Genomic DNA, 22,469 nt, shown 5'->3' with positions numbered 1-22,469 from the left:
GCACGTTGTACCTATCAACTTTTATTATTTTTGTTACAGCAAGTTCAACAAACAATACTATTTCAAAATCGTTTAAACGGTAATATTGCGTCGTATCCCCATTACTCCACTTGATTGGTTATATTAATTATTAATAAACGTCCGCGCAATGGTAACGGTGCCACCGTTCTGCCCTGAAAGACAGGGGTTTCAAAAATGTTGTTATGTATAGAATGATTGTTGGTAGGTAGGTATTTATACGGTAAGCGTTTGATGAAATGAAATATAATTTGAAGGTGGTAGAACCCTTCGTGGTTCGATTCTGCCTAATAACAGCAGTGTTAGGCGCTTCTGTGTTCCGTTTTGAAGGGTGTGGTAAGGGAGACATATTTTTCCGAGGCGTTCCAACTTAGTCCTCAGGAGTAGCAGCGCATCTGTGGCCGACCTCAGGTAGGAATATCTAATCCTATCTGGGGTTGATTAGAGATGTCCATGCGCGGCAGTAGCCACTTACCATCAGGTGGACTGCATGCTCGTCTGCTACTCCAATGTTATAAAAAAAATATTTATCTTCTATAGGCATATGGAGACACTTACAAATTGTCAGTTACAATATTTTTTTTTAAACTACTACCGGATCGGAACGAAATGAACGTTTAGTAGTTCAAGTGCACTGGCTTTTTTCTATCGAATGGAAGCATGCAGTCGCATGCGCAATAACAACCGCCCCGTGGTGTCGGTCCTCCTAGATGTCTTAGAAATCAAAAAGGATTTGTGAAAGCATTGGGTATATAACAAATACTGTCGTAGCAATGACTTTGTGTCAAAGTCATTACAAATTTTATCATTACAACTTTTTATCTAAATTAACTTCTTCGTATGTATGTGAGCACAATACGTATTTTGAGCACAAAAACATTTCATGTGTATGTATGGGTCAAATTATTGTTGATTATTTAATGATACACCGAATGATATAATGTCGCATAAAAGATAGACCTTTCGTTACTTAGGAACATAGGCGATTATTTTTTTATATTTTACCGTCTAAAATTCTTTCCTATTTTAATATGTTTCAAATTTATCCAAATGTAACGTAAAATAATATATATTAAATAATTTTCATTCAAATGATACACATATGTTGATTTAACGTATTTTTTGCCCTCGTATATTATTCAACAATGGCAAGTTTCTTACAGCGCCATCTGTTGCCGAGTAGAAATGGTGGGAAAATAGCGCATCGCACAAAAACATTTCATTGTCGGGAGATTTTCACCGATAGATCGTTCGTTGCTTTTGTTATGGAGTTAAACGATTACAATGTCACAGGCTGATAACTTTTTGCGTGTTCAAATTGTTTAGTTTCCTTGGTAACTGATGTGTTGACAGTTGGCAATTGAAGTTTTTATATTATGCTTCAATTCGACCAATACTAAAGATTGTCTATTACCTAGTAGCAACTTACATATATTACAGATAAATATTTATATAATATTTTTGACTTTATAAATTAAGCCTTCTTCTTTATAGTTACACTCTTGGCAGAGCGGTCGTGGTCATTATGTTTCTTTTCTGGGTGTCTGATGGAGTAGTAAATTAGGCTTATTATACGAATAATTAAAAAAAAATATTGTAAGTTTTGTATTATTGTCGTTTTAAATTATCAATTATTTAAAATTATATTTACTATAAATTGTACTTGATATATTACAGAGACCCTATTTGAAAGTATGACCTCAATACTACTATAAATTATATTTCAATTAATCTAACAATTTGTCTCTAATTACAACAGCCGTGAACTATAACCGGATTAAAAACGGTTTCAAATTTTCAATATACTTCATTAAACTTATAATTGTACTTCTAAAACACCAATTACAAAGCTAACTTTATTTGTAATGTAAATCTTATCTACGAAGAGTTCAAGGCATAATCCCAAGTAAATATTTTGTAACAATGCGGTGAGATCTTATCAGCGGCCGAGGCGAGCCAGAATCCGCTGAACAGCGAAAGTGTTCGAAACGACCGTGTCATGTGGCGTGGCGTCATGACATGCTAGAAATGCCGGTCATTGCCGCAAGGCACAGGCGGTCAGCGGGTTTGTTTCGTGCTACATATAGATTCAATCTTATGAACAGATATTATACATATATTTTTTATATAATATATAAGAGTAGCAGACGATCATACAGTCCACCTGATGGTAAGTGGCTACTGCCGCCCACGGACATCTGTAATCAACCCCAGATAGGATTAGATATTTCTAACTGAGGTCGGCCACAGATGCGCCGCTACCCCTGAGGACTAAGCTGGAACGCCTCGGAAAAGTCTGCCTCCCTGTCTGTGCTAATTATTGGGTCATTCTTATGAACGTAAGCGTGTTCAATACATTCAGCCAAAGATAAAATCACCTTAAATTATTTAAATCATGTGCGAACTTTTGTCGGTTCCATGCTAGCAATATTAGTGCCAGCGAAACAAAAATAAAAACAATTAAGTACGAGTATTTCAAACAACAATGTTGCCTTATTAAAATTCTATAAATCATGTATTAAAAAGTAAATGTACTAAATCATCGCTGATACGAGTATTTTGATTTATTTTAATATTTTGGATAAAAACCCTTCCGTGTTTTTATTGTTTATCTCATGTTTATTTCAACACTGTTCGATCTTCAATCCTATTTTTATAATTTACTTATTTTTTTCCTAACTATTTACAATGTAAAACAAAACTCGTATGTTACTATTGCACTCATATGATTGGTTTTACATTCTTTACCTGTAGTTGCCTGTACCTTAGTGTGAGTGTTTACGTGAGTTTACCGTTATTGTATTTGTTTACGCATTTCCAATCAGTTCTGATACAGTCCGCTAGGGACACTGATTGTAAATATTTGGGCAAATGTGTAAATAATAATGCGTTTTTGGAAAAACTAAAAAAATAAATACTAAGGGTGCTGATATTTGTATTTAAAAAAAACGATAATTCGTCGAAAGCTTATAACTTAATCGTATTGAATTACCTTTCATGTCTCTGCGTAATTAATAGCATGTGAAATAAGTCTGCCACAAGCTTAGATTTGTTTGTACATTTTGTCATTTTTTTACCTGTTATTTGCCGTTTATGAGAATTTATCTAAACCATGATAATACTGATAGTTATATAGATATTATCTACTTAACTAAGGTCTCCTTTCAGAAAGAAAATAATTTAGTATCGGTAGACATAATTGAAACCGTTTGAGATTTTTTTAAACCTTTCATGTACGTCGGTTTCCTCAGGACATTTTCGTTCATTGAAGGGCATTAATGATAATTAGTTTTTAAAACACACAGTTGCTCTTTTCTTCATCAAAAAGATTAATGATAATTAATTTTCTATAAGCAGGGTCGCGCAAAATTTTTAAGATTTCGAAAAATTAAGGAAGATTTAACTTTCGACTTTATAAGTACGAGGCTGAGATTCATACTAAGCTATCACTACTTTATTTACCGTATAATATTATATCAGTTAATGTGCGACTAAAGTGACTTTCATATACACTTATTAGAATTATAAATTACAGAAATAATATGAGATATAGAGTAGTTATTAAAAACTGTTCCGTTCACGCTTTCGACGACATTAATTAAGTAGTAAATGTTTCACTATACTTTCAGCTATTAATTTTAGTTGAACTAGAAATGGTTATCTTACATACAAGTAGAATGTTGATATGAGCACATAAATAATCGTCTCATGTATCATGATGTATCTTAGTGTATTTTATTAATACGCAAAATATTGAAAGTATATAATTTTTATGCTCAACTTAGTTATCACATTTATTTATTACTTTATTGATTTATTTACTTTCTAATTCAACATCAATTAAATCTATTATTAAAATTAAATCATTTTAACAAATGTATATTGTGATTGACACTATTTAGCTTTAAGCTCTTTGATAATTGAAGAACGTAACATATATTATATAATGTCTTACTCAAATATTGCATAAATAAATTTAATTTATTCATTACACCTAATCTACACAATATTTTGTACACAGTAAGAGCAACGACCAAAACTATAAGATCAAGCTGTTTTGTCAAGTCAAGCTGTAACATTGTATGTGAAAATGTGAGCAAGCATCAACTAGTTGCACTTTCGCCTTGTTTTCTCGTGAAAATACAGCCTTAAGCTTGGCAGTGAACAGAGAGCGGTCACCACGAACGCTAGTGTTGGTACGAAGTGGGCAAAACAAATTTATTGCCAATCGATTTCATTTTACGCGTGTGTTGGTCATAAAATGACACTCTTTTTGGTAAACAAAATGTGTTCGTCATTTTGACTTTTGGTGATTGTAATACGATATGTTGAAGTGTTTAGTTTTGGACATGTCAAAATAGCATAGATAAAACAAAAACGGTGATTTTAGCTCGTAAATTGTGTTGGGATACCAAAATGACGCTCAGTAACACACATCCACCCTACAATAGGGTGACCAGCAAGCTGTTTGGGAAGAAAAGCAAGAAAAGTAAAAAGTATCAGAAAGTCAAATCTGGTACATATGCTGGTCGCGAGCGGTAAATATTTTCCGTTTTTATGTAAAGGAAGTAGCATCGGCATCGGTATACATCGGCGCCCATAGACAACTCTCTCTTGGTTGTTTTATGTAATACAAAAAGTAATCGGACATGATGTCTATCTAAGCAACTGGTGACCGCAAAAATGAGTAAAACTGGAGTAAGTTCTGCTCGTTTTTGTCACCAACTAGGTTAGTTGTTGCTATAATCTATGTTACTAATGCCAGACAAATATATCAAAAAGTCCGAGACATTTAAGTGATATCGAGATTCTGTCCTGGACACCCTACTTTAAGCGTATTTACCTTTGGATGTGGTTTACGAGTTAATTTAAAAGTAAGATTTGTGTTGATTGATTGCGGATAATTAGGTAAATGGATGTATCCGCCGGACATATAAATGCCCGGTTTTCATGCGGACACTTCAAAAAACCGTTTCTGATACCCGGACGCGCTGCGAACTTCGAATCCATTTACACATATATTGCTAAATTATATAAGTGAAGACAAAGTTCCAAATATTTCATAATAATTACCATATTTTATTTTCTTAATATAGCCATCGGATAATATTACAGTATTGTATACGATATAATGTAATATCAGTTATTATAATGTATATATCACTTAATACCTATACTATGTAAACTTATTATTACCAGGCTCGGTTCAATCTATGCTCTTAAAATATTATTATGTATAACTGAAGTGATTTTTACTATTACAAGCGAGGGCAAAGATTAATTACTTTAAAATAGTACTCGTATACTACCTACTGCTTATTCACAGGTCGGTGGCTTAATTGATAAGGGATACAACAGATTTCGTTTCAATTAAACGAAATCTGTTGTGTCGATTTCTTGGTTGGAAGTTTTTATACGAATTTTCAAGTTTTTTAACGTGATTTACAAAGTTAAAAAAATGATTAAGATGAAACAATATGCTTAGTAATAAAATTCATGTAAATCATAAAATGCCAAAGAGAAAAAAAAAATACTAAATAATACACACATATTTTGGAATGGAATATTTGATACATTATATGTATTAAAATATTAAAAGATACAATTTGAAAGCATTTCAAATACAAAATTATTTTTTCTAAACAACAAAATTGGTTTTGTATTATTATTTCATATGATATTATTATTTCATGTGATATTATTATTTCATATTTTTCTTCTTTTTTAAATAAAATTTGAGTGTTAATCATCTTTGTCTATGGTCATTATATTTAGGTGTTTTGGCTGTATATTGCGTTAATCACTGTTAGTTGATGCATGACGTATTTTAAAAATAGATAAATGTCCATTTTGGCGCGAAACGCGATGGACACAAGACATAAAATATATATAATGCATTTTGACTGGTTGAAATCGTATAAATTTCGTCTAATGAAAGGTAAATATTGCATTTGTAATAATTAGGGCAATATATAACTAATAACATAAAAATTGCCGGTACTACATATCACTTACGAAGTTTACGTTGTTTGTACAACTTAACAATATATAGAACTGCTTTTCACGATAAATACAAATTAAAAGCACTATAAAATATAGTTTCAATTTGTCGTACTGTAACATTTCCTAAACAAATGAATAAAGCAGCTACTACACTAGTTTTCAGCTTTCGCTGCCAAGTAAAGTGCTTCAGGAAACACCTAATGCTCCGTGTGGTGATAAAAACTAACATTATGTTATCCAAGCCAGGCAATTAACTAGTGTAGCTATAACTCCATCCGCGGATTTGCTTTCACTGATTCTGTAAGTGAACTACCTACATATAAGATTCCCGGGACACTATGTCCGCGTACCTAATACTGAGGTATGTGATATTATTTAGGTATGTATTTAGAGTAATATATAGACATCTAGGTCGTAAACAATGAAGATCTTATAGAAGCTTCGAAAAAATCGGTTAAAATTGCTGTTGGTCAATTAAAACTGGTCTCAAGTTTAGCGAAAAAAAAAACGATAAAGGTAGGTAGAAAATCCAACTTACAATTAGTTGGTTAACTTCGTTAATTATAATTACATAACAGTAGTCTTAGAACAGTCGTCTCCAGAACATTCAGAATGTGAGGTCAACGGCAGATTATGTGGGAATATAGGTACGAGTACTACTTCGGGAAACATTACTTCAATGGGTTGAATGGGTGTCTGTTTGGAACTGTATTTGTAACTATTATTATGAAGATAATAAGTAAAGATCGCCAAAATCTGTCAATCTGTTTTTTCCGTCCGCATTATATTGCAGTTGTCAGGAATTTACAGCTTTACGCGCCTTATGCGTGTGAGGGTTCCTAGGTCATTCTATGGTACAAGTCAAAGGTAGTAAAACTAAGTATTTTTTCAATATTATTAAAATTTCATTTTAACTACGTCGAATTTTAATTATGATTTTTTATTACTTGTAAATTATAAAATAGATGCTAGTTTCAAATAGCCAATTACATTATTTACAACATCAGTGTATGTAATATAATCACTTACATATTTCATAATTTATGTAAGTATAAGGAATCAAGTAATAAACATAAATTATGATTTATGTTCTATTTAAAAGCAATGCATCATAGATCATAAATAAATAAGCGTATAAATCCTATTTTAATGTTTTAAATGATTTCATTCGCAATGCATATAAAGTACCGGTAATCTTAAATCATATCGATAAGTTAAGCGCGCCGAACTCGTACGTTTCACTTTTATTTTCTCCCCTCTCGGTTTCACTTGTAAACTTGTAACTCAATGATTATTGTAACTCTGTTTATCGCTGATGTCACAGATCGTTGTCAGAAGTTGGCAACGTTTGGATTTATAGATTCGAAACAAATAAATTATTGGTCTGGCTCTGTAGTGCATTTAATTTTAGTTGTAACTTTTAGATGCAACTATGTACCTATTTTAATCGTAAAATAACATTTTTATTGAATTTTAGTCAAAAGTGTCACTTATACTGTTTGAATAAGTTGATTTAAAAATATTGCATGTATTCCAAATTCTAGCGTATGTTTGTTTTTCGATCAAATATTAAGTGTTTTTGTCATACATTAATATCAAGATTAAGTGTCTTTATCATACATTGATACCTGTAAGAAGTCTGAGAAAGTTTTTTTCAAGGTAATCGATGTGTTGTTTGAAAATTGATTTGTATAAATATCAAGTAAGTGTTACCAGCTTAAATAGAATGAAGCCTTATTTAAAGTTGATGACAGAGGAAATTTGGAAATCTTCACATAAGCGAAGTTATTTTTAAATCAAGCAGCATATTAAGGTTTCGTTTATATTTGCAAATATTGAACGTGTCAGAATAATTCGATGACATGGCCGCGTCTGAACCTTTACATCTCTTGAACACTCACACTGGTGTTATAACACAAAAAAATACAAAAACTTTAATTTTCTCCGCAGCGCCAACACAGCGATGGACAATGATGTCACGCCGGTATACCTCGCCGCGCAAGAAGGGCATCTGGCGGTACTCAAGTACTTGGTGCTGGAGGCGGGCGGGCGGCTGGACGCGAGAGCGCGGGACGGCATGCTGCCCATACACGCCGCCGCACAGACTGGCTGCTTGGACTGCGTTAAGTGGATGGTATGTAGATAATTAATCTTCTTAGTTTAGTTGTTGGGCAAAACTTGTAACAAGGTAGGACGGACTTTTATTCTTCTTCAACTGAAGGTAACGAAATATGATATAAGAGAATCAATTTACCAAAAATAATAATTGATTAAGTTCTAAGATATAATTGAATTCTTAGTTTACAATGGCAAATGATTTGGGAGTTGACACGATCATCAAAAGTGTTTCATTTAAATCTAAATATTTGAGTAGGTCATTAAAGGGATTAAGTCATTGCATACATACCTTTTTACCACATGCACAATTTCTTCTTCGTAAGCATAACGGTTTTAAGAAGGAGGTCTTTGTCTTCTCATTAAATAATTTCTTAGAGTTAAGTATCTAATCTACTTGCCAAACAAGTCGAATTATATCGGAACAAAAGCAAATTCACAACGAGACAAGAAAACGTTACAGAAGTCAATTGTAACACGACTGCTGTCAGAAGTCTCAATCACATAAATGCACGTATGTTACATAAACGTGGTGCTATTCATAAGAGAAAATACACTAATTACAGTTCAATAACTCTCAGAGATCAATCATCTCGGAGCAGGAAACGTTCGATCACGCTTCACACTGTATTTAGGCTTTTACGTACGCATCGGTATTTACGCGGCAGGAAAATTCTAACAAAAATAATAATATGACGTATCAATTTAATTCAAAAACTAAGAGTGTAACTGATTTGTACTTTGTGATATTATAAATTTCAATGAACGATTATATATTTATTATATACATCTTACTAAGAGTATAATCAACGAATTAAAGGAACGAAATAAACATCTAAAAATGATGAAACCGTTGATGACAAAACGAAGCTAAATAACAATATATCGTTGGGATCATAAGTTACTTGCTGTAATACATAATAAGTTACATAACAAGGTAGGTTTAATGCAAATGAGGCTTTTAAATTTAAACATTAAAATATTTTTTTTTATTATAGTCAAATATGTTCATATTAAATTTCGAGCGGCAAGAACGCAGTTAAACGCTACATGTGTAGCAAGCCTTAGAACTTTACCGCGTTGCAACTGTACGGTGAAATCGGCGTGATACGATAGTTTCCTATTTTTAGTGCGATGTGACGCCATTTACTTTATGTTTTTATTATGATAATAAATAATAGTTTCTCGGTAATAGAAGAGAGTTCTATTATAATCGTTAGTATAATCTGTTAGACAGACAGTCTGTATAGGCAGACAGAGACAGACAGACAGTCTTTATAGACAGATTGATACATAGAAAACATTTTTGTGGTTTGTTGTAGAGTAAATATTATCATAATGAAGTGCTTAAAAAGTGGTAGCTATTTAAAAAAAAACTTTCACTGATATACCTTTTTTGTTAATTCTTTAGATTGGGCCATTTTATGCTTAGTAGTAATCGCGTAACATTCAAACTTTTTGAAGTTATACTTTCTGGTAGTTTGGGAAAAGTACAATACAATTTTTAATACAACCTCTAAAATCGATGACTACCATGCAAGTTTTTTAAGGTATTTTCAGAGAATTGAAGTAGGAAGTGAGCTTGCAGTTCAGTTGATGCTTACTAGTCGCTTCCGCTTATAAACACCCGTAAAGCTCTAATAAGGATTCCAAATAGATTTCAAGTTATAGGTACCTCAGATGTGACTCGATGCCACCTCTGACGACTACCTAAGTTAGAATACCTCTTTCCTTAACATCTTCCCTCCTTTCATAATACCATCTCAGTAGAATCACGAAGAGTTCTAACCTTTACAACCATTTTGTACTGAATATCGACAAAAAACTTGTAAACGCATTCAATAACAGGTGTTATTGTCAAGCAATTGCTTCGCAGTCCATTGTGCATTAACGAATCGTGAACCTAGCCTAGACCCTGAAAAACATCACTTTCATCTCACTTAACCGGTTCTAGTTCATTCACTTTAGAAAACTGTTAAGCTTTTTGCATCCGCGCCGTTTTAGAACTATATTTATGTTGTAATCAGCGTTTCTCAAAGTGGGCGGTAACGCCCCCTGGGGGTATACTGGATATGTGGTAAACTACGTAAAGAAAACTTGCAAGTTTTGAAACGGTTTTGGGGGCGATGGTTGACTTAAGTGTATCTAATATTCAACAAATAGAATCAAAATCCACATATTATTGCATGTTTCAAAACCGCCAATTTTAAAAAGTGTTTAAGTTAAAAATATGGTAAGTGCTACTCGAACCTATCACTATTTAAATGTTCAACATTTCGTTTATTTTTAGTTTAGCATATTTATTTTGTAGTATTTGTAATGGTCTCATTTTTCCTTTTGGGTAAGTTATCATTTAAAATTTGGGGACTGCTAGAAAACAACTGATACTGAAAATGAGCGCTACACAAATAAGTATTAGAACCTCTATTGTAATCTGTCATTCGCGATTGTATTCTTAATGCGCAGTGAAATCGTAGTATGTATGCAAATAAGTCCGTTTATTGGTTTTTCTTTGTCTCCTGTGTAATGAAGCAAATGACACAGATCGTAAATCATCTGCGTGATATGAAGACATTAGGAAAGTGTATCACCTCTTCTGTATCACCTTTTATTTCTCATATTAAAAACCTGGATTGCTATCTATATATCGAGATAGGTTTAGGTAGATAATAAGAACGCGCAGACCTATACGAGTATGTACGATAAATAAAGAGAAGTAGGCTCAGAAAAAAGTCTAAAAATATTTAGTAAATCTTTATAACTTGAGTTCAGGCGCGGTACCTACTTTCTGGATTGTCAAATACAACATAGTATATTATAATCGTAAATTTTTCTAAGATGAACTACTTAACTCTTCGTCGTGGAATTAATTTGAAGCTACGTCTGTACTTCTATTTACTATGAGATTAATGTAAGACAGAAAATAGTGTGGTCTATCAGTGTGGTCTAAAAAAAATAAAATAATAATAATATAATATAAAAATTTAATAAATGGTAATGAATTATGAATTATAATAGGTACTAACATAGCTTATAAGTAAATATTTTTTTACTATTTGAGAATTCATATTATGCAAAATTTTAAATTTTCAAAGAAGGCCTTCAATATTATCACGGAAATCTGCACCATTCAGGACTTACTTATAGACTGCTTTGACAACTTAATATTAAATGGATCATACATAAATTACTTTTATGACGAAAACTACTATAGAAGAAAGACAATTCTGAAGGACGATTGCTAAAGTATCAATAAAACTTGCGTCAAAAGTTTTTTGACCACGGCGCCCATGAGTGAACGATATCGTAAGAAAACACGCGAACTTTCGACATTTTAATTGTATCTCGTCACGGTTTTATAGTCATTTTTGTCACTGATAGTAGGTACATTCTAAATACGCTTCGGTGAATATGCTTTGCATGAGAATATAGTGTCGAGACCGTATGAATTTTTATATTGCTACATATAATTTCAGGTTGGTTATATTATTGTAAGAAAATTTCGTTCACAGAATAGTTACAACAATAGTTTAGTAATCTTAAGAGAGTTTCATGCGTTTTAAAGACTATGTTTATTAATTGGTATTATTATCGTTAAGTATCAACACAATTTGTTATTACCTTTTTCAAAAGATAAAGAGTAGCCGTAGCTAATCGTTTTGATAATAATCGCTTTAAAGCGTCCCGAAGAAAGACGTCAGAAGAAAAGGAAGGTTTTCCTACCACAGTTTTTGTAGCAGAGCAATACAGGTGTAAAAATAAATATATGTATAGAAGCTGCCATTTTGGATTTCATTCTTTAGTAAAAGGAAGTTTTCGTTGCAAAGTCATAGATTATCAGAACGACTAAAGTAGGTAACTAATAACTCAAATGGTATCTCTTTCTAGATCGTAGAGCGCGGTGTGGACCCAAACGCGAGGGACGGGGATGGAGCCACGCCACTCCATTTCGCTGCTTCTCGTGGCCACCTCGCCACTGTCCGCTGGCTGCTGCGTCACGGCGCCAGACTTCACCTGGACAGACACGGCAAGAGCCCTATAAATGATGCTGCGGAGAACCATCACTTGGAGGTAAGACTGAGATATTGGTGTATACTTTATGTAGGTATAGATAGACTAATGAAGTTTTAGAATGTAGTCTTCAGCAATGAATATTAGTGATTTCTGATAGAACTCCCTACATTCGAATCTTTTTTATCTTTTCCTTCCCATTTAGTCTATGAGTTTTGGATGTAAAACTGCCCATAATCGCCTTACAAAGAAAGTTCGCGCGTACTTTGTAGAGCCATCTAGTATCGAGTAGTTGAAACTTTTAGTCAGTTCTACAGTGTTATAATATGAAGATAGTTATAGTTGCGACTGGTAACAAAATAAAAAGGTATTTCATTTTGTGGACTGTCGTGGCAAAATATTAATAATGACAATTAATTTAGATCCTTTGAATTAAGACGTATACATACGTGTGGGACTTGGGAATTGTGGCGAATTTTATGGGCTATGCTATTGATTGCTATGATGATTTTGCGTATGATTCTTAATTTCTTATACTTGGTTAGTTACCTACTTTGGATAGTCAAATTTCAAAGATTTAATGAATATGGCCGTAGACTTTATAATATTCAATGTGATCAAGAAATACTTCCTTTATCAGCAAGGGGTACATCGCGAAGAAGGCTACATACACATCGACTAAATCTCCATACTTAGTTAAACATATAAACATGCAATCCAAAGACATCTCTGTCTAAAGAAGACGAGTGAACAATACAGTAGATTCTCACCTTGCTTACGCATATGCGGAATCAAAGAGTAAAACAAAGCACATACAGTAATCATAGGATATCAGTTAACATGACAATGACTTTCTACGCTAATCTACGGTCACGTAACCGAGTACAATAGTAGCTGGAGTTTGGAAAGTGTATCACTTTTTACGTATTCGTAATCGTTTGTGTTATTTGGATGCGTATGCGCACGCATGTATATACCTTGTATATTTGTGTGTTTGTGAGGAATTTCTCTTTTAATTACACGCCTTAGTGAGCTTTTGTTATTTTTTATATATTTGAGCCTAACGATAAAGCAGACGTGCTACCTGATGGAAAGTATTCAACGTCGCCTATGAACATTTGCAACACCAGAGGAGTCGCCAATGCATCGCCGGCTTTGAAGGAGAGCTCTTTTTGCACCTTTTTTGAAGAGCCCCAAGTGATAGCGCTCTGGGAATACCTCAGGAGGAAGTTTATTCCACATCCTCCACGTTCTTGGCAAGAATGTATTTTGTATTTTGTGTGTGAAATAAAAGGAAATAAGTAATAATCTGTAATTACACTGCCATCAAGCATCGTCGCTTAGTATGGTTTATAAATTATTAAACGATTTAATGTCTAAAGAGCGAGAAATCCCTGCTATGTAGCCAGTCCGCCAATCCACATGGGACATAAGAGGCGACTACTGCGCAACTGTGGGATAATAGTCGTTTGATCATAATCGTTTAATTTAATACTTCCAAAAATTTTTAATTAATTAAATTATAAGCCCTACTTCACAATAATGGCAGTTTTTTACATATTTTTACCTTTCAAGGAATAACAAAAAATATATATTTACTTATAAAAAAATACATGAGCATATCATAATAAGTTACATACCTAATTGTGGTTTCTATCCTGTCTCTTTTTCTGGCCTTAAAGATTGTTTAGTATATACTCATTTAGACTCTTAAAATACTACTTTTACATTGTATTTAAAAATATGACTACATTTAGGTATTTCGTTCTCAAATATATGCAATTCAAAGGTCAAACTAAACAATAGTTTTAGTCATATCCCGTACATTGTATGGCTTTGTAGAAGGCCAAAGTCATGGGAATTGATTATAAAAGGAAATTCGCTTTAAAACGTCATGTTTTTATATTTAATTATTCCCCTGATGGTGCGAAGTACTGGCTGTAAACGATTTTTCTGGTGTACGGGTGTGCGAACAAAATTTATTATGTACAACTTTTATATAATAGGTTAGAAACGTAATGCATAATTATGATGCATAATCATTTTCTTCAGTTATAAGTATAAAAAATGTTTCATAAGCGTAAAAATTTACAAAACTTAATCATACTAAGTAACTAACATAGTAATATACGTAATGTCAAAACTTATTCAACGTTGACTTCATTGTGTTAGGAATATATTCAAATTATTTAATAACGTATAGTATTATTTTGTATTATTTTCATGATGTGTTATTTTTATAATAATAAGTGCCCATTTATATAGTCACTGGCTGTATGGGTTATACGATTGTGTGCATTAGCGTATTAAGAAAAAGAACGCGCTTGGCGCGAGACTCGTATTTTACGCGGGAATAAAAAAAGTTGTAAATTGGACCAAGAAAATAGTTTGTGTTATTAATTGTAACAACGTAAATACAGAAAAAGTATTTTATATCACGGCGTGCGTAAATTGACGTTTTACGCACGCTTCGCGTGCGCAAAACCCCCATTTCCGACCCCGTAATATAAAATTTTATACAACACGCGGACGAAAAATGTTTTTCTGACTCGTGTGATTGCAGTCCTCGCCTGCGGCTCGGCCTGCAAACTCACACTTGTCAGAAAAAAATTTTTCGTCCTCGTATCGTAATGTACTATTTTGTGTGTTATATGCCCTACGTTGAATATAACAGTATCAATAAGAGTAATCACAGTCGTGCGCTTAAGGTCGTCGAATAAGATGAAACGCCTGATGAAATTTCTTTTGCATTACAGGCTTTCCATTACAACCAGAACACAGCTGGACAACTTTCCTATAACCATTACCTTCTTGAGATCATCATGAACACTAAATATCCTAATGTTATACAAGGTAAATTAGAGTTCAATGCTTGTTCACAGTGTCTCAATGTGCTGGTGGCGGCTGGTGCAGCCGGCGACAACAAGCAGCTGGCTACATACAAAGGTGTTCACACCTGCACTTGCACTCCAGGAGAAGCACGTGTAAGTTTAACTTTAAAACTACTTAGATATTAAAATGCCATTGAAGTTAGCATCAAGTTTATATTTAAGTAAAGTAAAGACTTATTTACTCACCCATACAAACCAAAAATCGGCGAAATGGAAGACGATGACGAAAATCGTTCTAAAATATAAAATGAGCATTCAAATACCGTTTAGAGATGATTATAATTAGATTGTAAAAATATTTTGATAAAGGATTATCACTACATTTTGCAGTACATTGCATGGTATCTTTCTTAATAAAAATATTTTTAATCAAGAATCCCTTAAAATCTAAAAGTTTAATCCTTTAAAATCTTAAGTTTTACTAAGAACATAATTTTTTTATTTTCCAGTGCGCTCTCCCAAACTGCGTCAACGCGAACGGCACCCGCTCCCCATTCTATCTCCACGCGCCAGAAAGAGAGCGTCGCAACTCCGTTCAAGAACGCCGAGGGTCTTTACCGTCCACCGTGGGCTCCATCAGCTCGGCCAGGTCCGGACCAGCTGACGGCTTGTACGTCAACCCCATGCAGAGAGCCAATTCCACTACTGTCACACATCACAGCTCTTCAGGAGAAGATAGTTCAGGTATGTACAAGAGTGCATAAGGCCCTTATTGTTCATGAGGGAATTCATTGGATCGGTCAGGTCCGGCCCGGCTGATGGCTTGTACGTCAACCCCATGCAGAGAGCCAATTCCACCACTGTCACACATTACAGCTGCATAGGAGAATATAGTTAAAGTAGAGGTACGCATGTTCCTACCATCCTCTGGAAGTTCTATCAGCTCGGCTAGGTCTGGCCCGGCTGATGGGTGTCCAATCCAATCAATGGATGTATGCTAATTTCATCACTGTTACAAATTACACTCATTTGGGAGAAGATATGTCAAATATGTAGTATTCAAATATAGAAATCGGTCATACAAACTAACGGAATTTCAAATCCGAACAAAAATTTAACAAAATGTAAAAATTTATAGAATGATGATGATTGATAATTGCTATCCATATGTGGCAGACCACTTATCGAATGACGTGCATGCTTACTTGTTAACTTAATTATCTAAAAAATATTTACAAGTTAGTTCAGTTATTTGGCGAATAATGCAATCGTCACGTCTAGATCAAGACGTAATGTATAAAAAAACACGTCTATTTTAAAGAAAGAACTGTTATTGAATGCAACGATAGGTATATAAATTAAAGAAGTAACGAAATAAAACAACAATATTACGATGATAGGACACGCAACACTATAAATTACATCTACCATATAATCGGTCTTACAAAACCTACATGCCGAAAGTAAATATATATCTCTGTAAAGAAGCAATAACATATTATACTAACGAGATGTGAGATTGTTATTTATTACCTTCAATGACGATATAATTTTAATTCAAAGACTAGTTTTCGATTTATGAAATGTTATAGCAATATCGATAATTTCTTAGTGTCGTAACACTGAAAGAAAATTATCGAAAGTGTTTGGACTATTAGGATAATTTAGAATGTCATATCATTCAGACATAGGTGGTGACTACGATAACTGAAACATCAAAGTCATTTCCACTTTGTAATTCATTGAATCACACAATCCATGTAACATTACATTTGATAATGAAAGGCGTGAAGCAGCAGCGAATCTAATAGGGTGCGAACACCACGACGGAAGTGCTGGATCAGGAAGTTTTAGGCAATATTGTTACGATGCGATCAGTAGCTTTCCAGCCTTTGAGCTGAATGGACGTGACGCGTACTAAGCACGTATTTCTTTAAACATTATAAAGATGAGTGTGATTAGTGAGCACCCGGTGTTTTACAGACGCCTTGACGAGGATGGTGTGGAGTATTGGACGCACGGTGTGTTTTAATGACGTCATAGGTATACATAAAGCTTATGTAAGGGTGTTTGTGCATGCGCAATATACGATTCTTCATCTGATTAAGCCTATTATGTAAATAGCGCAATCAATAGTGGTAAAAAGTAATTTCCTGATAATCGTAATTATATTTCAACAGTTTCGTTGCTCGCTCCACTTGAAACTGGCAGCTTATGTGTAATGTTACTGATGAATGAATTTGATTATACTTAAATAGCGTGTATGTTACTTTTAACGTTTTCACACCACCGCATGATGATAATATTTTGGGATCATTTCGTGTATTTTGGTATGTCTGACACTTATTTACTTAGTATTGAAGAGTATCTTTCTTGCCCGAATACAGATAAAGCAATGCAGTTATCTTTACTGTTAATCAATCATATGTTGTATTTAGTTATATTTCAAAATTTGTTAATATTTTGACTAAAGCTGCATCTTAATAACGATTATCTTCAAGAGGATCAAAGTGAACATTAAGAGAATCAATTATGTTTTTTTCGGTACTAAAAATATTATTAAAATTTATTGAATGATAAACCATCATGTTTGATCTACTCTTCTCAGCATCAACGAAAAGACAAATATACCAACTATGACAATAACTTTCAGAGTTGTATTTTTGATGCATCATTTTCTTCCAAAATTTCCTCGGAATTTTAAAACAATCTACTTATTTTACTACGTTTCCCAACCATAGCTACGTCTACGTTTCCTTACCATAACTTTCCGTTCCAGCGTGTTCAGCATCAGAAGCCGACACCAACACACACAGCGCACACAACCACGCGAACGGGGGCTGGTTCCTCCACGGCAACAACACGGCCGCTCCGGCCGCCCTGTACCAGCGCGTCAGGGATCTGTTCCACACGCGCTCGCCCGGGCCCAGGGTCCCTGCTGAGGGGCAAGAGGCTCCTACGATGACTGGTAAGTTGTTGTTTAGTGGTTTTAAACTAGATCAATATCTATGATCTATGATCAATATAAGTGTACTTAATATTCACAAGAATGTAAAACCGTGTTTATCTATCAAGTGGTGCTGACGGAAGTGGTCCAAAGTTAGTGGCAGATTTATTGGCTTATAGCTAAATGCATAAATTTCTGATCTACTGATTTATAGATCTGGTAATAATAATTTTGTTAATCTAGCTTAATCTCTGAAATTTCATCATCATCACCATTCAGGTTCTTACATTGTTATCGTTGCTAAGATGTGATAAATGTTTAAAAAGAATTACTTCTAAATCATTTTTCTTATTTCGATATTTAAGAGTCTGAATTTCTGTGTGTCAGTAAAAGCCGAAGTGCACGGCTCGACGGCAGTGGAGCGGGCAGCGGAGCGTGTAGCGGGGCGGGCAGCGGAGCGGGCAGCGGAGAGAGCGGCGGAGCGGGCAGCGGAGAGAGCGGCGGAGCAGTCGGACAGCGACAGCGGGGCGGAAGCGGCACGACGCGATCATCATTATGAGGATATCTATCTGCCGCGGGAAGACCATGCCCGGAGGAGGTTTGTGTTTCACGTTCTTACTTGATGTGTATCTTCTGCAGTTGCTTTACTGGATGGTTTGAGGTCTAGTTCTTACGATTTTGTTTGTTTAAATAATTAGTAAGTTTAAAATAATGCAACAGCACTGAATGATGACGAGATCTCGTCTCCTAGTCTTGATTGGTCTCAACCGGTAGAATGAATGGTAGAATTAATTAATGTGCATGCAAAATTCCCGGCAGGTACAAAAACAAGACTTTAAAGAGTTATTGAGCTCCTATTTTACTAAGGCTTTATCTCCTGATTGTCATGATCCTCCCAAATGTCAGGTTTTTTTCCGAAGAAATAGCCAGATCCTCTATTGAATGTAAAGCTGTCCTAGAAATATTTTTTTACCATAATTTTCGCATTTGGCTTGGCATGTTTCTGATCATTAGATGTATGATTATTGACAGTAATGACGTTGAATGAACAGGAGCAGTTCCCGCGACTCCGGCAGCCACAGCCGGCCCGGCAGCGCCGCTCTCGTTGTCGATTACACCACCAAAGATAACAACGAGAGGTATGTGTGTTCAGATTATTATGTTTGGCCTTGACAAAGTGGACTTTTTTGGACGTATCATTTATAACAGAGTTTAAGGATTATCTCTAGTAAACTTCGTAGTACGAAAGGAAAGTGTGTCTGCGTCTATCCGTCAGATAGTATGTTACTCTTGTCTCTGATTGTCTTTTTCTTTATGTGAATGTGTATTGTGTAAAAAAGTCATTTTTAACACCGTTTATTAGTTGAATATGCGTTTCACATCGGATATTCTAAAATTGCGTAAGTGCATGTTTAATGCTTGCAAGTTGTTCTATTTTTATGGATACGAAATTTCTGGTCATTTTTGCAAAATAATTTCTAATGGATGTTTTTGTTTGAGCAGTGCAAGTAAAGCCTACGAGGAAGTATCGCCGCCGTCGGAGAGCCAGACGAAGTCCACGCTGGCAACCAAGCTAGCCGCGCTTACACACAAAGCCCAGAACTTTGTAAGTATTCTCGAAATGTATTTTTAATGCAAAATAAATAGAATAAGATAAAGATTCCTCCATTAACTATTTTTGTAGGACATGTTTCACATCATAATGCATGTAATTATATTGGCTTTACAATTGTATTTGGCTTTGTGGAAAATATTTTTTTAAGGCAGATTATGTTAAGAAGTAAAAAAAAATGACTTACTTCATGTTTTAATGTCATGTGTTACTATTTAAACTACTTTGCAGAATGGGTGTCATATAGAATGACTTTTTCAACTATTCTTTGATGACCAAATTCAAAACTACTTATATGCAATAGGGACTACTTATATGAATTTTACGTGTTCATTTTGAATAAAAAAAATGCGCAATCGTTAATGTCGTTTAAAAGAATCAAATTTAGTGTTGTACTAATGGATGACAAAATAGAGAAAATGCATCATTATTAAAAGCTTTTTTTACTCCCATTCTAAGCCATGTCTATTCAACCTGACTCAACCGATTACTGTCCTATTGCTGGGCACTGTTCTCCTTTCAGAATTAGTTCGGCTTAGGCGACAGTCAACTGGTTTTCAATGCTATTATTCCATGCTAAACATTAACTAATAAATATTACGTTGTCATCCATAGGCATTTACTCATTTTATATTCTATATGATTTCTATCTATCATGTTCTCCCTAGGCTAGTCGTCTCTCATCAGCGGCGGGGAGCCGTCGCGCATCTGTGACGGACGAAGCAGCGGTTGTACCAGCGTCCGCGTCATCAGGTGTATCTTCAGGCGGTAGCTCGGGAGACGAAGCACCGCCGCCACCACCGCCGCCGCCGGCACCACCAGCACCGCCACCGCCCGCTGTGCTGGAGGAACCAGCGCTTAGGCCGTCGGAGTTGAGGAGTCGGCTGGGTAAGTGCAATCAACCCATTACGTATTATTATGATAAATATGTCACCGTAGTAGAAAAGCCTTCGTTAAGACTTTTGAAGCTGAAGAGTAGGCTGAAGGAATTCATCCTAAACTGTTGAAGCAGAGGAGTAAACTGAGTGAGTTTAGTCAAAATTCCTAGTTATGGAGTTGGAGAAAATTTTGGTAAAGCCATCCGAGCTGCGCAGCAGTTTGAGTAAATACATGTACTAACTTAGTGGCGAGCAGTTATCGCGCATCTGTGGCGGACCCGCGTCATCGGTGTGTGGTCGGGAGGCAACCCGCCTTGCTCAAGGAGCCTGTGCTGAGGCTATCGCAGTTGCGGAGTTGTCTGGGTGAGTTTCACCAAAAACATCAAATTCTGATGTTTAGGCTAGAGGAGTCCACGTTTAGACTGTCGGAATCTAAGAGAAGAAAGGATGAGGTATCGACGTTGAAGAGCGAGTTGGGTGAGTTTGATCAATCTTTTAGCATTGTAGTTCACCGTCTCCGAAGAGCCAGCTCTTAACTCTTAGTGTGATATATTATGACTGCGCGTCATTCTGGAGGAGTCACCATTAAATTGTCGGAGCTAAGGAGTCGACTCAGTGAGTTTGGTAAATCTCTTATTATTACCTACAAACTGAAAGAATTCACACTAAGATGTGAGGGGCAAACTCGGAATTTGCTATAAATGCATGATGTTTAGGTATACTTTATCGCGTTGGAGGAATTTCAGCTGGGATCTTCAAACCAGAGGAATCGATTTTATCAGTTTGGGTCAAACATGTTTTTCCTTAATAACATTGTCTTATCATATGTCTTCTCCATTTTCTGCCTTTGGAGATGATACTCCTATCCGAAGGTCTTGGCGAGATTGTGAAGTAGTTTATGTACATTTACGCACTATTTTAGTGTTGTATTTTATTGCACTCTAAACTAGATAACTTTAGAATTAAAACCTATCAAATTTTGTTACTACAAGCTCGACGATGAGGCTATGTTTATTTTTGTACAGATTTTAATTCCACTTTCATTCTTATACATTTCTATTTTAGGATCTTAATAAATGAAGTTACTTTCATAAAGTAGAATTTAATAGCAAATTACAAATTAGTATGTAATCATCAATTTATCAATAAAAAATCAACATAACATAACATCTGATTAAAATAATGCTTCTCACATGATCTCACAAAGACGTAAGCAAAAACAGAATAGATAGTAATGTAAAGTGTTTAATTACTATTAGTAAACCTCACAAAAATAATTCCCAATGGCTAGATAAGTAATCATTATTTTTACGATAACGATTTCTATAAAGATCATTATGAACTTAGAAAACACTGCAAAGGTATTAAAAATAAGTATAGCTGGTAAGAGAAATCTAAATTTAAAAGGAGAGATTTATGATACCACAATTTCAACTGTGTTGTAAATTAGCATGGTTTAATAGAATACATGGACTTCAATGACCACAAAGCCATTCGGATTAATTACGAAATGCAGATTTCAAGTTTCATGTGCAAACGAGAGTTTATGGACGAATTGAAATGTTACCTCATTTCAAATTAAAATATAGAAGTTACTTTTTGGGACATTAAAGTTTAAGTATTGATTATTAAGTCATTCCTCATTAATAAAGATAAAACAACATTTCAAGAAAAAGATATGTTATTTTTGTATTTAAACTGAAATAATAGCCTTGATTAAGAATTAAGATGGCTGTATGGGCATTCTTTCAGCATTTTTGGCTATTTGTATTTCACCATTCACATCCGGTTAAAAAGATCACCTAAGTACATATTATATTAATACAAATAGTTTGATCTTTAGATAGATCTTTTTATATTGACTTAGATTTTACTTATCGTGAATCTAGAGCTACTTAGTCATGTTCATCTTTTATATCTCTCAAATCTTTTATAACTGCTAGATTTTGTTCATATCATCAATCAAGTTGGTTTTAAAATTAAATGCACACACATTCGCATGCAATTTTTATTAAAATGCAGACAGCCAGACTGTTAAAATACAAAATTCGGTG

At 34.5% G+C, this 22,469-nt stretch overlaps 1 protein-coding gene across 1 annotated transcript in view; it reads left to right on the top strand.

Moving 5' to 3' along the window:
• The window catches only part of f (espin protein forked), a 62,549-nt gene that overhangs the window by 22,352 nt on the left and 17,728 nt on the right, over positions 1-22,469 (top strand). The window contains exons 4-12 of the mRNA XM_073089070.1: positions 7,972-8,155; positions 12,025-12,207; positions 15,030-15,131; positions 15,488-15,722; positions 17,758-17,946; positions 18,313-18,523; positions 18,978-19,064; positions 19,429-19,531; positions 20,206-20,425. Of these exons, the coding sequence (XP_072945171.1) occupies positions 7,972-8,155; positions 12,025-12,207; positions 15,030-15,131; positions 15,488-15,722; positions 17,758-17,946; positions 18,313-18,523; positions 18,978-19,064; positions 19,429-19,531; positions 20,206-20,425 (1,514 nt within the window). The remainder of the gene's footprint in view (positions 1-7,971; positions 8,156-12,024; positions 12,208-15,029; positions 15,132-15,487; positions 15,723-17,757; positions 17,947-18,312; positions 18,524-18,977; positions 19,065-19,428; positions 19,532-20,205; positions 20,426-22,469) is intronic.

The sequence above is a fragment of the Epargyreus clarus genome, unplaced genomic scaffold, assembly GCF_041222505.1.
Source record: "Epargyreus clarus isolate Ecla_fem2 unplaced genomic scaffold, WU_Ecla_fem_2.2 ptg000027l, whole genome shotgun sequence".
In the NCBI taxonomy this organism is placed as follows: Eukaryota; Metazoa; Arthropoda; class Insecta; order Lepidoptera; family Hesperiidae; genus Epargyreus; species Epargyreus clarus.
This window is presented reverse-complemented; position numbering and strand designations above follow the sequence as displayed.